We start from the raw sequence: 14,889 nt of genomic DNA, 5'->3' as shown, positions 1-14,889 counted from the left end.
TAATCATTCTGACCCAGCACAGCAAGGTACTGGGTCAGCAAGGCACAGCAAGGTAGCGGCTCTCACTGCAGACCATTCTGTATGTATTGGCTGACCTGTATTAATCAGTTCTTGTAACCTGTCTTCTCCTGATATTTCAGTGCTGAGAGTCTACCAGAGCGTTTCAGATCATAAACTTACCTCTTGGGTGTTAGTGGGGGGATGGGGGAGAGAGATGATGCTTCTTAAATCCTTCCTTTCTACACTTCTCACCCTAAACCCATGGGGGCAAAGTTTCCTACTCTCTGCCCCTCATCATTTTGTCTACCAGCCGCCTCCATTCCAGGGAGAACAAGCCCAGCCTTTTGTGTTTCTCCTCATAACAGAAATGCTCTGTCCCAGTCGGTGTTCTGCACCTGCCCCTGTATGAGATGTCCAGGAATGTACACAATACTCCAGCTGTGGGGCAGCACGCTCGGACCGCTCCTGTCCAGTTCCTCCTTCAGCCCTTTTTGCCTGCCAGCTCATACTCCTTCCCTCCCAGCCCAAAATGTTAACTCTTCATTCCCCTTCATAGAAAACTGCCTGTCCTGCACATTGTTTTAGGCTGGTGCGAAGGAAGATTTCTCAGAGATCCTTCAAGGGGAAGAAGGCAGTGGCAGCGATTCACAACTCTTCCCTTCTCTCCTTCCCATTGTGTGAGAGGGAAATACAAATGATTTTCTCCACCACTGCAGTCTCCAGACGAGTCTGGATTCAAACCATCTCTGACCTGTTTGGACTGCTGACAGGTTGACAATGATTTGTCTGTCGTATCTGCTAATGACAGACGTGCAGTTCAGATTATGTGAACTGCATGTAGAAACCTGTGCGGGGGCAGTTTTAAACTGGAAAAGCCATCACACTGGGACAGTACCACTCTCGACCTCGGAGGTCTGCGTCCAGAGACGTCCAGAGATACAAGTAGTCATCACAACTAGAGTTTTCCTTGGTTGACCATGACTTCTACTGTGCGTCCTCATTCTCTTTGCTCTCTGCGTAGTGTTGCAGAGCCATCTTATCCTGGCCATTGAATCTCACTCTCGTTCTCATCCACCCAGTCTGCTGGAGCAGGCTTCACATGCTAGCAAGATGTGTCCCTGTCTCACCAGGGTATGAGACCTGCCTGTCGAATCGATGTACTGTAGTGCAGCCACTCTTGCACGCAGATTTGGAGCCACAGGTGAGAGCTGAGTGGCTGATGGAGACCAAAGGTGAGTGAGCTGCCCCAGAATGGACACGAAATAATCCCCTTCAGAGGTGCTCCCCTCCCCAGGAGATTCACACTCCAGGTAAATCAGATTAAATACCAAATCACACAGTGAAACACATTGACCTGCAGTCTGAGGATTCTGCTGGGGGCAGCCTCACTCACTTCCAGTGCCAATGTAGAGTATGCACACGTTCACAAACCCATACTCTGATTATACATCTTTGGAATGGGGAGGGAACTCGCAGTTCTGTACGAACTCCTCACAGGCAGCAGCAGGAATTGACCCTGATCTGTTGTCATCAGCTCTGTGAAGTGCTACGCTTCCATAAATCCTTTCTTGTGTGCAACATTAATGGCGTGTGATTCAATATACGCTTCCATAAATCCTTTCTTGTGTGCAACATTAATGGCGTGTGATTCAATATCATTGCACTACCTACAATGACATCTTTCAATATTTTGAGTGACATATGGTTCAATTGATGTCCCTACTTGTCAGTAAAGTCACCTCAAGTTTTGAGCACTTCAGCCTGGGCTCATTTGTCATATGTGGAGATTCAGAGGAAATCTTTTCTATTTTAGATCGCTTCAAAGCAACAGGACATGGAGTTGGTACACATGAAAAAGAAATAACAGTGATTATATAGTGTCATGCATTTCGGTAGAAGGATTGAAGACTTTTCTGAACGGAGTAAATTCAGAAATCAGAGGTGCGGATGGACTTGGGAAGCATGGATGTCATGCTGAGGCTTTGTAAGGGATTGGTCAGACTGCACTTTGAAATTTTGTCAGCAGTATTTGGGCCCCTTTTCTGAGAGAGAATGTGCTGGCTTTGGAGAGGGTCCAGAGGAGGTTAGTGTGAATGATCCTTGGAATGAAAGGATTAATGTACGAGGAGTGTTCAATGGTTCTGGAGTTTAGAGGAATTTGGGTGGTGGGGGAAGGGGGAGGTCTCATTGAAATTATCGAATATCAAAAGGCCTAGATAGTGGATGTGGAGAGGATCCACTATCCAGGCCTTCAATCACAGAAAACACCTTCTCTGGACCTAGGCCCGGAGATCTAGGGGAACTCTAGGACCAGAGAGCACAGCCTTAGAATAGTGAGACATCCTTTTAAAACAGATGAGGAGGGATTTCTCCAGCCAGAGGGAGGGGAATCTGTAGAATTCATTGCCCCAAATGGCTGTGAAGGCCAGGTCATTGGGTAAATTTGAAGCAAAGGTTGACAGGTTCTTGAATAGTCAGGGGTCAAAGGTTATGAGAAGGCAGGAGAATGGGATTGAGGGGATAATAAATCAGCCATTATGGAGAGACATGACTCCATGCAGGACAGAGTCGGTGGACCAAATATCCTAATTCTGCTCTTGTCTCTATAGCATTTGAACTGTCTGCATCACCGCCTGGTGGGGGTGGGGGGGCACTGCACAGGATTGGAAATAAGCTGCAGAAAGTCGTAAACTTGGGTACCGGCCTCCCTGACATCCAGGAGCAATGCCTCAAAAAGGTGGCGTCCGTCATTAAGGGCTCGCATCACTACCATCAGGGAGGAGGTACAGGAGCCTGAAGGTGCACACTACGTTTCAGGAACAGTTTTTTTCCCCCTCCACCCTGAATGGACAATGAACCCATCAACACCACCTCACTGCTTTTGCAGTGCTTATTTAATACGTTAATATTTCTGACTGTAATTTGTAGTACATTTATGTATTGCACTGTACTGTCGCAAGCAAACAACAAATTTCATGACAAATATCAGTGATAAACCCAGTTCTGAGGAGGTTCAGGAGCTCCAAGTCCCACAGTACCAGGTACATCCCTTCAACCATTCAGTTCGTTGAACCATCCAGCACAACTGCCATGGGGCAGTAACACACAGTGGCCAACTTCGCACTACAATAGACATCCTGGTCTAATTTTACCCTCTTAAAAAATATATACAAATTATCCTCAGTGGCCACTTTATTAGATACCTTCTGAACCGAGTAAAGTGGCTACTGAGTGAGTGAGTGAGTGTGTTCGTGGTCTTCTGCCACTGCAGCCCATCCACTTCAAGGTTTGATGGAACGCCGTGCGTTCAGAGCTGCTCACTGTCACCTTGAACCAGCCTGACCATTCTCCTCTGACCTCTCCCATTAAGAAACTGTTTTTGCCCACCACACAACTCCTGTACACTGGACACGAAATCTGCAGATGCTGGAAATACAAGCAACACACACACAAAATGCTGGTGGAACGCAGCAGGCCAGGCAGCACCTACAGGGAGAAGTACAGTCGACGTTTCGGGCCGAGACCCTTCGTCAGGACTAACTGAAAGAAAAGATAGAGATTGGATTTTCTTTTTCTGTTTTTTCCCACACCATTTTCTGTAAACTCTAAAGAAGGGGTTACCAACCTGGGGTCCATGGACCTCTCACTTAATGGAGTTGGTCCACGGCATTAAAGGGTTAGGAACCCCAGCTCTAGTGACTGTAGTATGAAAATCCCCTCTCAGCAGGTTCTGAGATACTCAAACCACCCCCTCTGACACCAACAATCAATCCATGGCCAAAGTCACTAAGATCACATTGCTTCCCCTGTTCTGATGTTTAGCCTGATCAACAATTGAACTTCTTGACCATGCCTGCATGCTTTTATGCACTGGGTTTTCTGCAGATGATTGGCTGATCAGATACTTGCATCTTCATGGTGTACAGGTAAAACCGAATAATAACACGATGAAAGGTTGGATCTCCTGGTGCCGCATCAACAACCTGGCACTCAATGTCAGCAAGACAAAAGAGCTGATTGTGGACTTCAGGAAGGGTCAGACAGAGGAGCACATACCAATCCTCACAGAGGGATCAGAAGTGGAGAGAGTGAGCAGCCTCAAGTTCCTGGGTGTCAAGATCTCTGAGCATCTAATCTGGTCCCAACATAGAAAATAGGTGCAGGAGTAGGCCATTCGGCCCTTCGAGCCTGCACCGCTATTCAGTATGATCATGGCTGATCATCCAACTCAGAACCCTGTACCTGCTTTCTCTCCATACCCCCTGATCCCTTTAGCCACAAGGGCCATATCTAACTTCCTCTTAAATATAGCCAATGAACTGGCCTCAACTGTTTCCTGTGGCAGAGAACTCCACAGATTCACCACTCTCTGTGTGAAGAAGTTTTTCCTCATCTCGGTCCTAAAAGGCTTCCCCTTTATCCTTAAACTGTGACCCCTCGTTCTGGACTTCCCCAACATCGGGAACAATCTTCCTGCATCTAGCCTGTCCAATCCCTTTAGAGTTTTATACATTTCAATAAGATCCCCCCTCAATCCTCTAAATTCCAGTGAGTATAAGTGACTTCATATGAAAGTCCTGCCATCCCAGGAATCAATCTGGTGAACCTTCTCTGTACTCCCTCTATGGCAAGAATGTCTTTTCTCAGATTAGGGGACCAAAACTGCACACAATATTCTAGGTGCGGTCTCACCAAGGCCTTGTACAACTGCAGTAGAACCTCCCTGCTCCTGTACTCAAATCCTTTTGCTATGAATGCCAACATACCATTTGCCTTTTTCACCGCCTGCTGTACCTGCATGCCCACCTTCAATGACTGGTGTACAATGACACCCAGGTCTCGTTGCATCTCCCCTTTTCCTAATCGGCCACCGTTCAGATAATAATCTGTTTTCCTGTTCTTGCAACCAAAGTGGATCACCTCACATTTATCCACATTAAATTGCATCTGCCATGAATTTGCCCACTCACCTAACCTATCCAAGTCACCCTGCATCCTCTTAGCATCCTCCTCACAGCTAACACTGCCGCCCAGCTCCGTGTCATCCGCAAACTTGGAGATGCTGCATTTAATTCCCTCGTCTAAATCATTAATATATATTGTAAACAACTGGGGTCCCAGCACTGAGTCTTGCGGTACCCCACTAGTCACTGCCTGCCATTCTGAAAAGGTCCCGTTTACTCCCACTCTTTGCTTCCTATCTGCCAACCAATTCTCTATCCACATCAATCAATACCATACCCCCTATCAAATACCATATCAAAGTAACTATAAAGAAGACAAGACAGCAGCTATAGTTTGAAGCGATTTAGCATGTCAACAGATAAACTCAAAAACTTCTATAGTTGTACCGGGCAGAGCATTCTGACAGGCTGCATTACTGTCCGGTATGGAGGGGCTACTGCACAGGACTGAAAGAAGCTGCAGAAGATTGAATCTGCTCTGCACTCTCTCCAGCACAGTCTCCTGCTCCCTGTGGGAAGCGCTGGACTTTGGGGGGGTCCAAAATAAAAGGAGAGGACACCTTGTTTTTATTTCAAAAAACACCTTCTTCCCCCTCCACCAGCAGATTTCTGAATGGTCCATGAACACTACCTCACTATTTCTGCCTGTGTGTCTATCTACCTGTTCACCTATCTATATCTAACTATCACTCAATTTATCTTTCTCTCTGTCTGTCTCTTTGTCTAGCCATCTGTCTATGCCGGTTCACGAGTTGTTCAGCTGTTGGGTTCCTCCAGCATTTGTGTGTGTGTGTGTTGCTCTGGAATTTCTGCGTCTGCAAAATTCCCGCCACTGCCTGTGAGGAGTTTGTACGTTCTCCCCGCGACCGCGTGGGTTTCCTGCGGGTGCCCCGGTTTGCTGCCGCAGTCCAAAGGTTAATTGGTCATTGTAAATTATATCAGGGGTTGCTGGGCATTGTGACTCAAAGGGGCAGAAGGGCCTGTGTCTCAATACAAACATACGTACCCAATGTCTTGGCCTTGAGCCATACTTGTAAAATGCAAGTCAAGCTTCTGGATGAAGGGTCTCAGCCTGAAGTGGTAACTGTAAACAAAGTCACTGGGAGACACAGAAGCTGGCAATATAGAAGTCTTTATTCAGCAAAACAAACAAGCATCAATACTCCAGACACTCTTGGGAGAAGAGGCCTCCTGACCTGATACCACATCACATTTTATCTACAAAAGAACAAAGGTAACAGCAGGACAATTCCATCATTGCACCGTATCCACAAAGCTTCCTCTGAGTTGGATGTAATTTTTCAAATACCCGGATCTTCCCACCAACACACCCACAATAACGTCTGTCTCTCCAGCTTGCTTTCATGCATATGCAGACATCTCAGGTGAATCAACCCAGTCTGTAGCACCATTGTTCAGAGCTGCATTTTAAACTGAATCTACAATCCACCTTCAGGTCTGAAGACTGGAGTTGCTGTTGAAATTAATTTTTCCTGTAGTCTAGAACTCCAGAATACATCCTGACAACTGAGCACTCCCCCAGCATGGACGCTACTGACCTGCTGGGTTCCTAACGTTTTGTGCACGTTTATAAAAACTACTGTAAGTTACAAATAAAAGCCAGCAGAAGAGGGATAATGAGAGGGTCATTCAGAAATCTGATGGCGGAGGGGAAGAGGCTGTTCCTGAAATGCTAAATGTGGGTCTTTGGGCTGCTTGTACTGCCTCCCTGTTGGTAGCAATGAGAAGAGGCACGTCCCGGGTGGCAAGGGTCCTTAAAAATGGATGTTGCCTTTTGAGGCATTGCCCTTTGAAGATGTCCTCGATGGTGGGGAGGCTAGTGATGCTCGATGATGGAGCTGGCCGAGTTCACAACTTCCTGCAGCTGTTTTCTTGCATACCAGGTGGTAATGGAGACCCTTGAGATCCTGGGCATTGTTCAACAGTCAGAAAGCTCTCCGTGGTACATCTGTAGAAAATTGGAAGCGTCTCTCAAATTCCTAATGAGGAGGGTGAGGGCAGGCTCACCGAGACCACATCCACAAAGCTCACCTCCAGCCACAACAATTTGGGATCTGCAATTTCTGGCAGACGTCCCCTTTAAGGGCAGCTTTAATTGTCTGCCGGCGGCCGGAAGGATGGGCTCCTCCCCTTTAAAAGGCGGAGTCAGGAACAGGCACCGCCCAATACGCTTTCGTGTCGGCGGAACCCGCCGCCGCCGGCCCCCGCCCCTTTAAGGGCGGTGTTCCCGGAAGTGCAGCTTGTCTGGAAGTCACGGACGCGCGGGTAACATGTCACTCGAGTCCGGAGTCACAGGTGGGAACTGGAACACGCACACTCCGCGGGCACGGCTCGGGAACTCGGGCACCCGTGCACCCGTGCCGGAGGGAGGGGTTCGGGCACGGGTCCGGAGACGCCGGGGCGCGCAATCCCGAAACCGTGTTTACAGCAGCCGGCACCGTCTCGGACTCTCGGGAGAGGCGGTGGGGAAGGACGGGAGCATCTGCCCCTCCCCGTCTGGCCCCTATATCCACAACCCCCCCCCCCCAGATCTCTGTGATCCGCTCCCCTCCCCGTCGGGCCCCTATATTCCCTCCCCCCAATCAGTGCCTGTGATCCCTTTCCTCCTCGACGCATTCTCCAACTCGTGACCCCCGTCCCTCCCCATCTGGCCCCTAACCCACTCCACTGACGCCCAGCTCCGTCGCTATGACCCTGTCCTTCTCCTACACCCATCCCGTCTGGCCCCTACCTCCGTCTGTGATTCCCTCCACTGCCCTGCTACGTGACCCCCTCCCTCCCCTACATCCCACCCCTTTAGGCCCTTATATACAGCCCACTAAACCCCGTCACTGGAATCCCCACCCATTCCGTCTGTGTGACCCCCCCCCCTCTCTGTCTGGCCCCTGTATCCCAACCACCATCTTCCTCCCCAACCCTGGAACCTGCACTACACCCCTCCCCATCTCTGTGAACCCCACCCTCTCCACACACCTCTCCCCATCTGCATGACCTTCCTCCCCTACACTACTGCTAGTTTCCATGACCTCCTCACTCCCTGTCTCTGTGAATCCCTCTCTCACCTACATCCCCTCCCCATATCTGTGATCCCCCTCTCTCCACTACACCTTGGCCCATCTCCGTAAACCCCCCCATCTCCCCGTTTCTGTGCAGTCTCCCCGTCTCCGTGACCCCTCCAGTTGGCCTGTCTCTGTGAACCCCCCTCTCTCCCCTACACCCCTCCATGTCTCTCTCCCTCTGACTAGTTGTTGCTGCCATTTCTTGAACGACTTGCCCAGGGCTGTGCTGGCACCTGCCTTGATCTGACCTGGTGTCTCTGCTTGCTCACAGCGTTTCATGTGCGCTGAGGTTCTGAGTAAAGGACTGTGTTCTTTTAATATACAAACCTCCTTCCTCTTTTCCCTGCCAGTGTCAGTCTCTTGTAATAGCAAATCTCTCAGTTCCCTGTCCAGCACCAATTTTCTTAGAATCACAGAGCAAAGAAACAGGCCCTTTTGGCCCATCTAGTCCATGCCAAACTATTATTCTGCCTCGTCCCTTTGAGCCGCACTTGGACCATATGCCCCCCCCCCCCATGTACTGATCCAGATTTCTCTAGAAAGTTATAATTGAACCCCTTCTACCAGTTCCTTCCACAGTCACCACCCTCGAGTGAAGAAGTTCCCCTTAAACTTTCAATCTACCCATGATCTCTAGTTCTAGTCTCACCCAACCTCAGTGGAAAAAGCCTGCTTGCATTTACCCCTCGTAATTTTGTATCCCTCATCGAATCAGTCCCTCGTGCTCCAGGGAGAAATGATGTTTCTCTCCATCTACAAGCTCTCGTCAGGAATGTGTCAGGACACTCCCCATTTGCCTGGGTGGAGTCGGTCCATGCACTCTGCATCCGCCACATTACCTCTCTCCCCGTCTACAGGTCTGGAGTGTGACGGGACACTCCCCACTTGCCCGGGTGGAGTCGGTCATGCACTCTGCATCCGCCACATTACCTCTCTCCCCGTCTACAGGTCTGGAGTGTGCCGGGACACTCCCCACTTGCCCCGGGTGGAGTCGGTCCATGCACTCTGCATCCGCCACATTACCTCTCTCCCCGTCTACAGGTCAGGAGTGTGACGGGGCACTCCCCACTTGCCTGGGGGAGAGTGTGGCTCCAACAACTCTCGAGGGGGCTCGATACTGTCCGACACTTGGCAGCCCACCTGACACCACCCCACCCACAACCGTTCCCCGCTCCCCACTGCTGTCTACAGGACACACAACAGCCCAACGACAGATTCATGATTGATCAGCTGTACATCAAAACAGACAGTGAAACGTGTCCAACACAACCCAGGGGTATACTAGGGGGCAGCCTGCAAGGGTCTCCACACCCCCCCCCCCCCCCGTGCCAACACAACCAGCCCCCAATGTTCAGCAGAACAACACGGCAAATGCAAAGACGGGCCGACGATACTAAACTGGACTCTGATTCGGGAAAACGGCAGATGGAATTTAACGCAGACTCGTGTGAGGAGTTGCACTTTGGGAGGCCAAACCAGGGACTAGAGAGAGTAACAGTTTGGAACAGTTTAGATGGGCTGAAAGGCCTGTTTCTGTGGGGTGCTTTTCTATGATAACAACAGAACAAACCCCTCCTCCCTTTCACCCACCCACTCCTGGCCACCGTTCCTTTCCCACCACTGCGCCGAAATCCCTGTAACACCCCCCCCCCCGTAAAATTGCATACCTCAACGGTTCGAGAAGCGGCTCACCACCAGCACCTCCTCAAGGGGCAACTAGGAGGGGCCTGTAGAGCCTCAAGGGGCAACGAGGAGGGTCGCGCGGGGAGCAACTCCCCTGCGGGATGGGTTGGCAGTCGATATTGCTGCTTGAAGCTCTGACCCCACCCAACCTCTTCTCTTCCCCCCACCCCCGCCCTCTCTATAAATCCACAGCGTCCCAAGATCTGCTGGACCTGTTCTCCAAGTCGAAGGATGGCTCCGTTCGGATGATCCGAGTCCTCATCCGAGGAGGTACCATGTTCCGCACGGAATTTCCCCGTCTCCTCACCCCGGTCGCCTGGCAAAGAGACCGGGGAACTGGTGCAAGGGGACGGGGAGGGCTGGGGTGTTCACACAGACAGGGAAGGGGTGCCGGGGACGGGGAGGGCTGGGGTGTTCACACAGACCGGGAGGGGTGCCGGGGACGGGGAGGGTCTCGGAGATGAGGGTGGGGGGGGGTTCACAGAGCTTGGGAGGAGTGTAGGGGAGAGAGGGAGGGGTTACAGATAAAGAGAGATGTAGGGGAGGGACGGAGTGACGGGGGGAGGGGAGTGAGGGGGGGTTCACGGACAGACGGAAATATCTTGGAGCAGGACGTGTGCAGCACATTATAAATTCGAAGGCCAATGGGCCAAAAGGAGCTTCTGTCGTGATGGATTTGGCCCTTTCGAGGCGCTGCCTCGTGAGGACGTCCTGGCTGCTGGGGAGGTCAGTGCCCGTGACGGAGAAGGCCGAGTTTACAGCTGTTCCCGATCCTGTGGAGTGGAACGGTGATGCTGCCCGTTGGATCCCTCTGTGGGTTGTTGGTCGTCCATCGTGTGCGACAGTGTCGGGAAATCTGTGCGGGCGAGCTTTGGAAGTGGAAAAGCCCCGGCTCTGGGGCAGTTCCACCCTCTCGACCTTGGAAGGGTCAGTGGTCGGAACGACCGGCTCAGACCTGGGGACCTGTCAGGCCCTCGGTCCTCACCGTAGATCTCGGCCTCCCAGTGACTGCGCGTGCTGGGCTGGGCAGGTCCCTACCCCGCTGGGGTATGAGGCCGCTGGCTACCCTCACCCGGTCTGGCCGTGCACCGGACGCAAACAGCCCTGACCGCGGTACATCTGCAGAACCGAGTTTTCGATTCTTTGGTCACTGATCTCCTCAAAAGCTCTGGCACAAGATTGCAGGCCGAACGGCCTGTGCTGTTAAGTTTCTTACTCAGAGAGTGGTGGTGTGTGGAACGTCCTGCCAGGGCTGGTAATAGAGGCAGATACATTGGGCGCGTTTAATAGACTTAGCTAGGCACAGGGACGCTTGAAAAGTGGAGGGTTTGACTGATCCTAGAGCAGTTGGTGAAAGGGTTAGCACAAGAATGTAGGCTGAAGGGCCTGTGCTGTCCTGTGATCCTTTAAAGTGTAGTCACTGATGTGATTACATCTTGTTGGGCCCAGGGTAGATCTTCAGAGAGGTTTACACCCAGGAGCTTGAAACCACTCGCCCTTTCCCGACGAGGACGGGTGCGTGCTCACCTGTCCTGGCCTTCCCCAGACCGGAATCCAGTCCCCGGTCTCACTGACGTCGAGACGCCACAACGGGCAGCTGAACCGTCCGGCTCCTCGTCCCCGTCCCCGATTCCGGCAACGGTGGCGTCACCGGCGAGCTTATCGAAGGTGCTTGGGCTGTGCCTGGCCACGTGTCCATGGGGGGTAGGGAGAGTAGAGCAGTGGGAGAAGCCTCGTTGAGGTGTCGACCGCCAGCAATACTTGATTCAGTTTTAGAGTTGATAATAATTCTTTCTTTTTTGCAATGCCCTGCTGCTACAGAACAACATATCTCTTTCCGCTTGGCTGTTACACTGCTGCTGTTTAGACCAGCAATGAAGCCTCTGTGGCCGTGTTCAGGGCACCCTTCAGCACGTCAGCTGCTTCCTGCGGTCAGTCACGCAGGTCCCGGACGGAGACGCGGGAACACCGTCACGCTCCGATGCGGAGGATTCTTCACTGCTGTTTCTGTCACAGTTTTGTTTGACCAGTCAGGGTCGTTGGCCCTGAGCTGAACCCCCGAACCTGGAGGAGCGGTGGGCCACTCCTAGTCTGGCCTCTACCCTTTGACCTGTTTGGCATGGGTGACCCTAACGAGACGCAAAGCATAAAGCCCTGACTCTGGCCAACGTAGCCCTCGGGGTCCCCAAGGCTCACTAGCCTCATCTTGGAGGTCACAGCCCGGTAGGTTGGTGGTAATATGCAGGATCCTGATTGGTCGGTGGCAATACGCAGGGTTCTGATTGGTCGGTGGTAATACGCATGATTCTGATTGGTCGGCGGTAGTAAGCGGGATTCTGATTGGTCGGCGGTAGTAAGCGGGATTCTGATTCGCGTTAGTAATAATGATCAGGTGGGCACGGAGAGGATCTGTGCTTTCATCGTCTCGACGGAAGAGCAGGTGAACTTGCACCACCAGGTACCTGTGTGCTGACCTACGAGGTTCCCCTGACCCGCCACGAACAGGGAAAGTGGAACGGTAAAAGCCTACGCTCCTCCTTCCTCTCCCCCACCCCCCAACATTCTTATTCTGGCGTCTCGTCCCCCTTCCTCTCCAGTCCTGAAGAAACGTCGACTCTTTATTCATTTCCACAGGCGCCTGCAGAGTTCCTCCGGCATTTTGCGTGTGTGTGTGTGTGTGTTGCTCTGGATGACTCCAAGGCGGTGGGACGTGTGGAGGGAGAGCTGGTGCCCGCCCCTCTCGGCGGTCTATCGCGGTCACAGGCTGAGCAGTTGCTGCGCCGAGCCGCCATAGGGGGTCGATGTCTGTGGAGTAGTCAGGGGGCGGGGCTCTCATTGAGTGGCGGCGGAGGGGCGGAGCTTGGAGTGGGATGGGTGGGGGGTTCGAAGGATGGTCAGGCCGTATGGGGAGGGGTTGAGGGGTGGGGCTCGGAGGGTGAAAGGGTGAGGGTTTGGGGCTCTCCTCTAATGCTCCCTCCCCGTTGCAGAGACCCTGGTGTCTGGCTCGTCCAGCCCCAGCCGGGGCTCCTGGAGGGACGACTTCGAGGGGCTTCTGCAACCCGCCATGCGACAGGGTGCGTGTTACGTCCTGTACCAGCTGGACAGCCGCAACGAGCTGGGGGCCCGAGTGGGTGCTCTTCACCCTGATCCCCGAGAACACCAAGGTGAGCGGGGTCCCAGGGGGGACGGGGTCCGGGGGCCCGAGTGGGTGCTCTTCACCCTGATCCCTGAGAACACCAAGGTAAGCGGGGTCCCGGGGGGGGGGGGGGGGGGGGGGGGGTGGGGGGGGGGAAGGTCGGAGGATGGGAGGGGGACGGGGACCAGGGGGGGGGGAGGATGGGAGAGGGACGGGGACCGGGGGGGAGGGTCGGAGGGAGGATGGGAGAGGGACGGGGACCCGGAGGAGGGAGGATGGGAGAGAGACGGGGACCGGGGGGGAGGGTCGGAGGATGGGAGAGGGACAGGGTGGGGGCGGAAGGGGGTTCAGCAGGACGGAGGGAGTGGGCTCCACACTGACCCGGTCTCTCCCCCCTCCACACCATAGTTGCACGATAAGATGCTGTACGCCTCGAGCAAGGCGGCCCTGAAGAAGGGGTTCGGCGGGGGCCACATCAAGGAGGAGGTGCACGCTACCACACTGGTAAGACCCTGCACGGGAGGGGTCGGGGTGACTCCTGAATCTATCCCTCCGCTCCTCCTTTCCGTCCGATTATCTCCCTCTCTCTCTCCCCCTCTTTCAGTCTCATTCCCCCCTCCCCTTGGCGTCAGGGATGGAGTCTGGCTGGTGGGTGGGAAAGGTTAAGGCTGGGGAGTTGGGATTCAGTTTGGAGAGGCGGAAGAGTGGGGAAGCACTGGGGGTGAGAGGGGAGGGGAAGATGTATTTTTTACCGGGTATTCACGCTATCGGGCCGGAGGTTGCTCTCCCCCACCCCGAGGGCAGCCCCGTTGTGCCTTCCCTTCCTGCGGCCTCGCGCGCAGTCCGGTCGCTCCGCCACAGTCGGGAGGTCCGCTGAGCAGGAAGGAGAGCTGAGGAGATTCCTGAGGGTGTGTCGGGGTGCGAGGGGAGGTCGGCCGAGTTGGGGCATTCATTCCCTGGAGTGCAGGGGACAGGGGTGGCCTTACAGAGGGGCACGGATGGGGTGAGTGTACCCAGGCTTGACAATTCCAGAGCCAGAGGGCACAGTTTGAAGGTGAGAGGAGAGGGTTTTCCACACAGAGGCTACGTGGACGGAGAGGAAAACAGGCCAAGGGAGGACAAACGGAAGCGGCCTACGGGGAAATCCTGGGCCGTGTGCATCGGCTGGGCCCAAGGGCCTGTTTCTGTCACTCGATGGAAGGGATCAGAGGAGGGGAGGTGAAGGAAGGGATGGCCTCTTTCTGTGTATCTCCCTCACTGTTCCTGTGCCCTCCCTGCCTCCCTCCGCCCCAGGACCGAGGTGACCCTGGAGGGGTACAGCAAGTACCTGGCCTCGAAGGCGGCCCCCGCCCCGCTCACAGACGCCGAACAGGAGCTCCAAAATATTAAGATCAGTGAGGTGAGTGTGGGGTGGGGGGACTCCTTGGGATGAGGAGGGGTGTAGGGCTGGGAGGGGGGTCGCAGAGACGGGGAGGGCTTGGGGAGGGGCATAGGGGTGGGAAGGGTTCACGGACGCATGGAGAGGTGTAAGGGGGGAGGTTATCATATAGGGGAGGGAGGGGGGTCACTGAGACAGGGAGGGGTCAGAGACGGGGAAAGAGGGGGTCATGGAGGTGGGAGAGGTGTTTGGTCACGGAGCCCAGGAGGGGCACTGTGGGGTTTACTGAGGGAGGGGTCAGTGAGATGGGGAGGGGCACTGTGGGATTTACTGAGGGAGGGGGTCAGTGAGAAGGGGAAGGGCACTGTGGGATTTACTGAGGGAAGGGGTCACTGAGACGGGGAGGGGTGGAGATGGGGAAGGAGGGGGTCATGGAGGTGGGAGAGGTGTTTGACCACGGAGGCCAGGAGGGGCACTGTGGGGTTTACTGAGGGGGGGTCAGTGAGACGGGGAAGGGTGGAGATGGGGAAGGAGGGGGTCATGGAGGTGGGAGAGGTTTGACCACGGAGGCCAGGAGGGGCACTGTGGGGTTTACTGAGGGGGGGGTCAGTGAGACGGGGAAGGGTGGAGATGGGGAAGGAGGGGGTC

At 53.9% G+C, this 14,889-nt stretch overlaps 1 protein-coding gene across 1 annotated transcript; it reads left to right on the top strand.

The window, feature by feature from the left end:
• The first annotated feature begins 7,164 nt into the window (after window positions 1-7,164).
• Window positions 7,165-13,393, top strand: LOC140715615 (twinfilin-1-like). The gene is made up of 4 exons (XM_073027984.1): window positions 7,165-7,280; window positions 9,920-9,997; window positions 12,715-12,891; window positions 13,272-13,393. The coding sequence occupies exons 1-4, from the start codon at window positions 7,256-7,258 to the stop codon at window positions 13,280-13,282; spliced, it is 291 nt and encodes a 96-aa protein (XP_072884085.1). The 5' UTR covers window positions 7,165-7,255; the 3' UTR covers window positions 13,283-13,393.
• Window positions 13,394-14,889: the final 1,496 nt, after the last annotated feature.

Source organism: Hemitrygon akajei, chromosome 24, assembly GCF_048418815.1.
Source record: "Hemitrygon akajei chromosome 24, sHemAka1.3, whole genome shotgun sequence".
In the NCBI taxonomy this organism is placed as follows: domain Eukaryota; kingdom Metazoa; phylum Chordata; class Chondrichthyes; order Myliobatiformes; family Dasyatidae; genus Hemitrygon; species Hemitrygon akajei.
This window is presented reverse-complemented; position numbering and strand designations above follow the sequence as displayed.

What these genes read in the sequence shown, in the direction of transcription:
- LOC140715615 (XM_073027984.1), top strand. Translation starts at nt 7,256, where the DNA reads ATGTCACTCGAGTCCGGAGTCACAG. An exon ending in ACTCGAGTCCGGAGTCACAG is followed by an intron (nt 7,281 to 9,919) that starts GTGGGAACTGGA and finishes ATAAATCCACAG; the next exon opens with CGTCCCAAGATCTGCTGGAC. An exon ending in CCGAGTCCTCATCCGAGGAG is followed by an intron (nt 9,998 to 12,714) that starts GTACCATGTTCC and finishes TCCCCGTTGCAG; the next exon opens with AGACCCTGGTGTCTGGCTCG.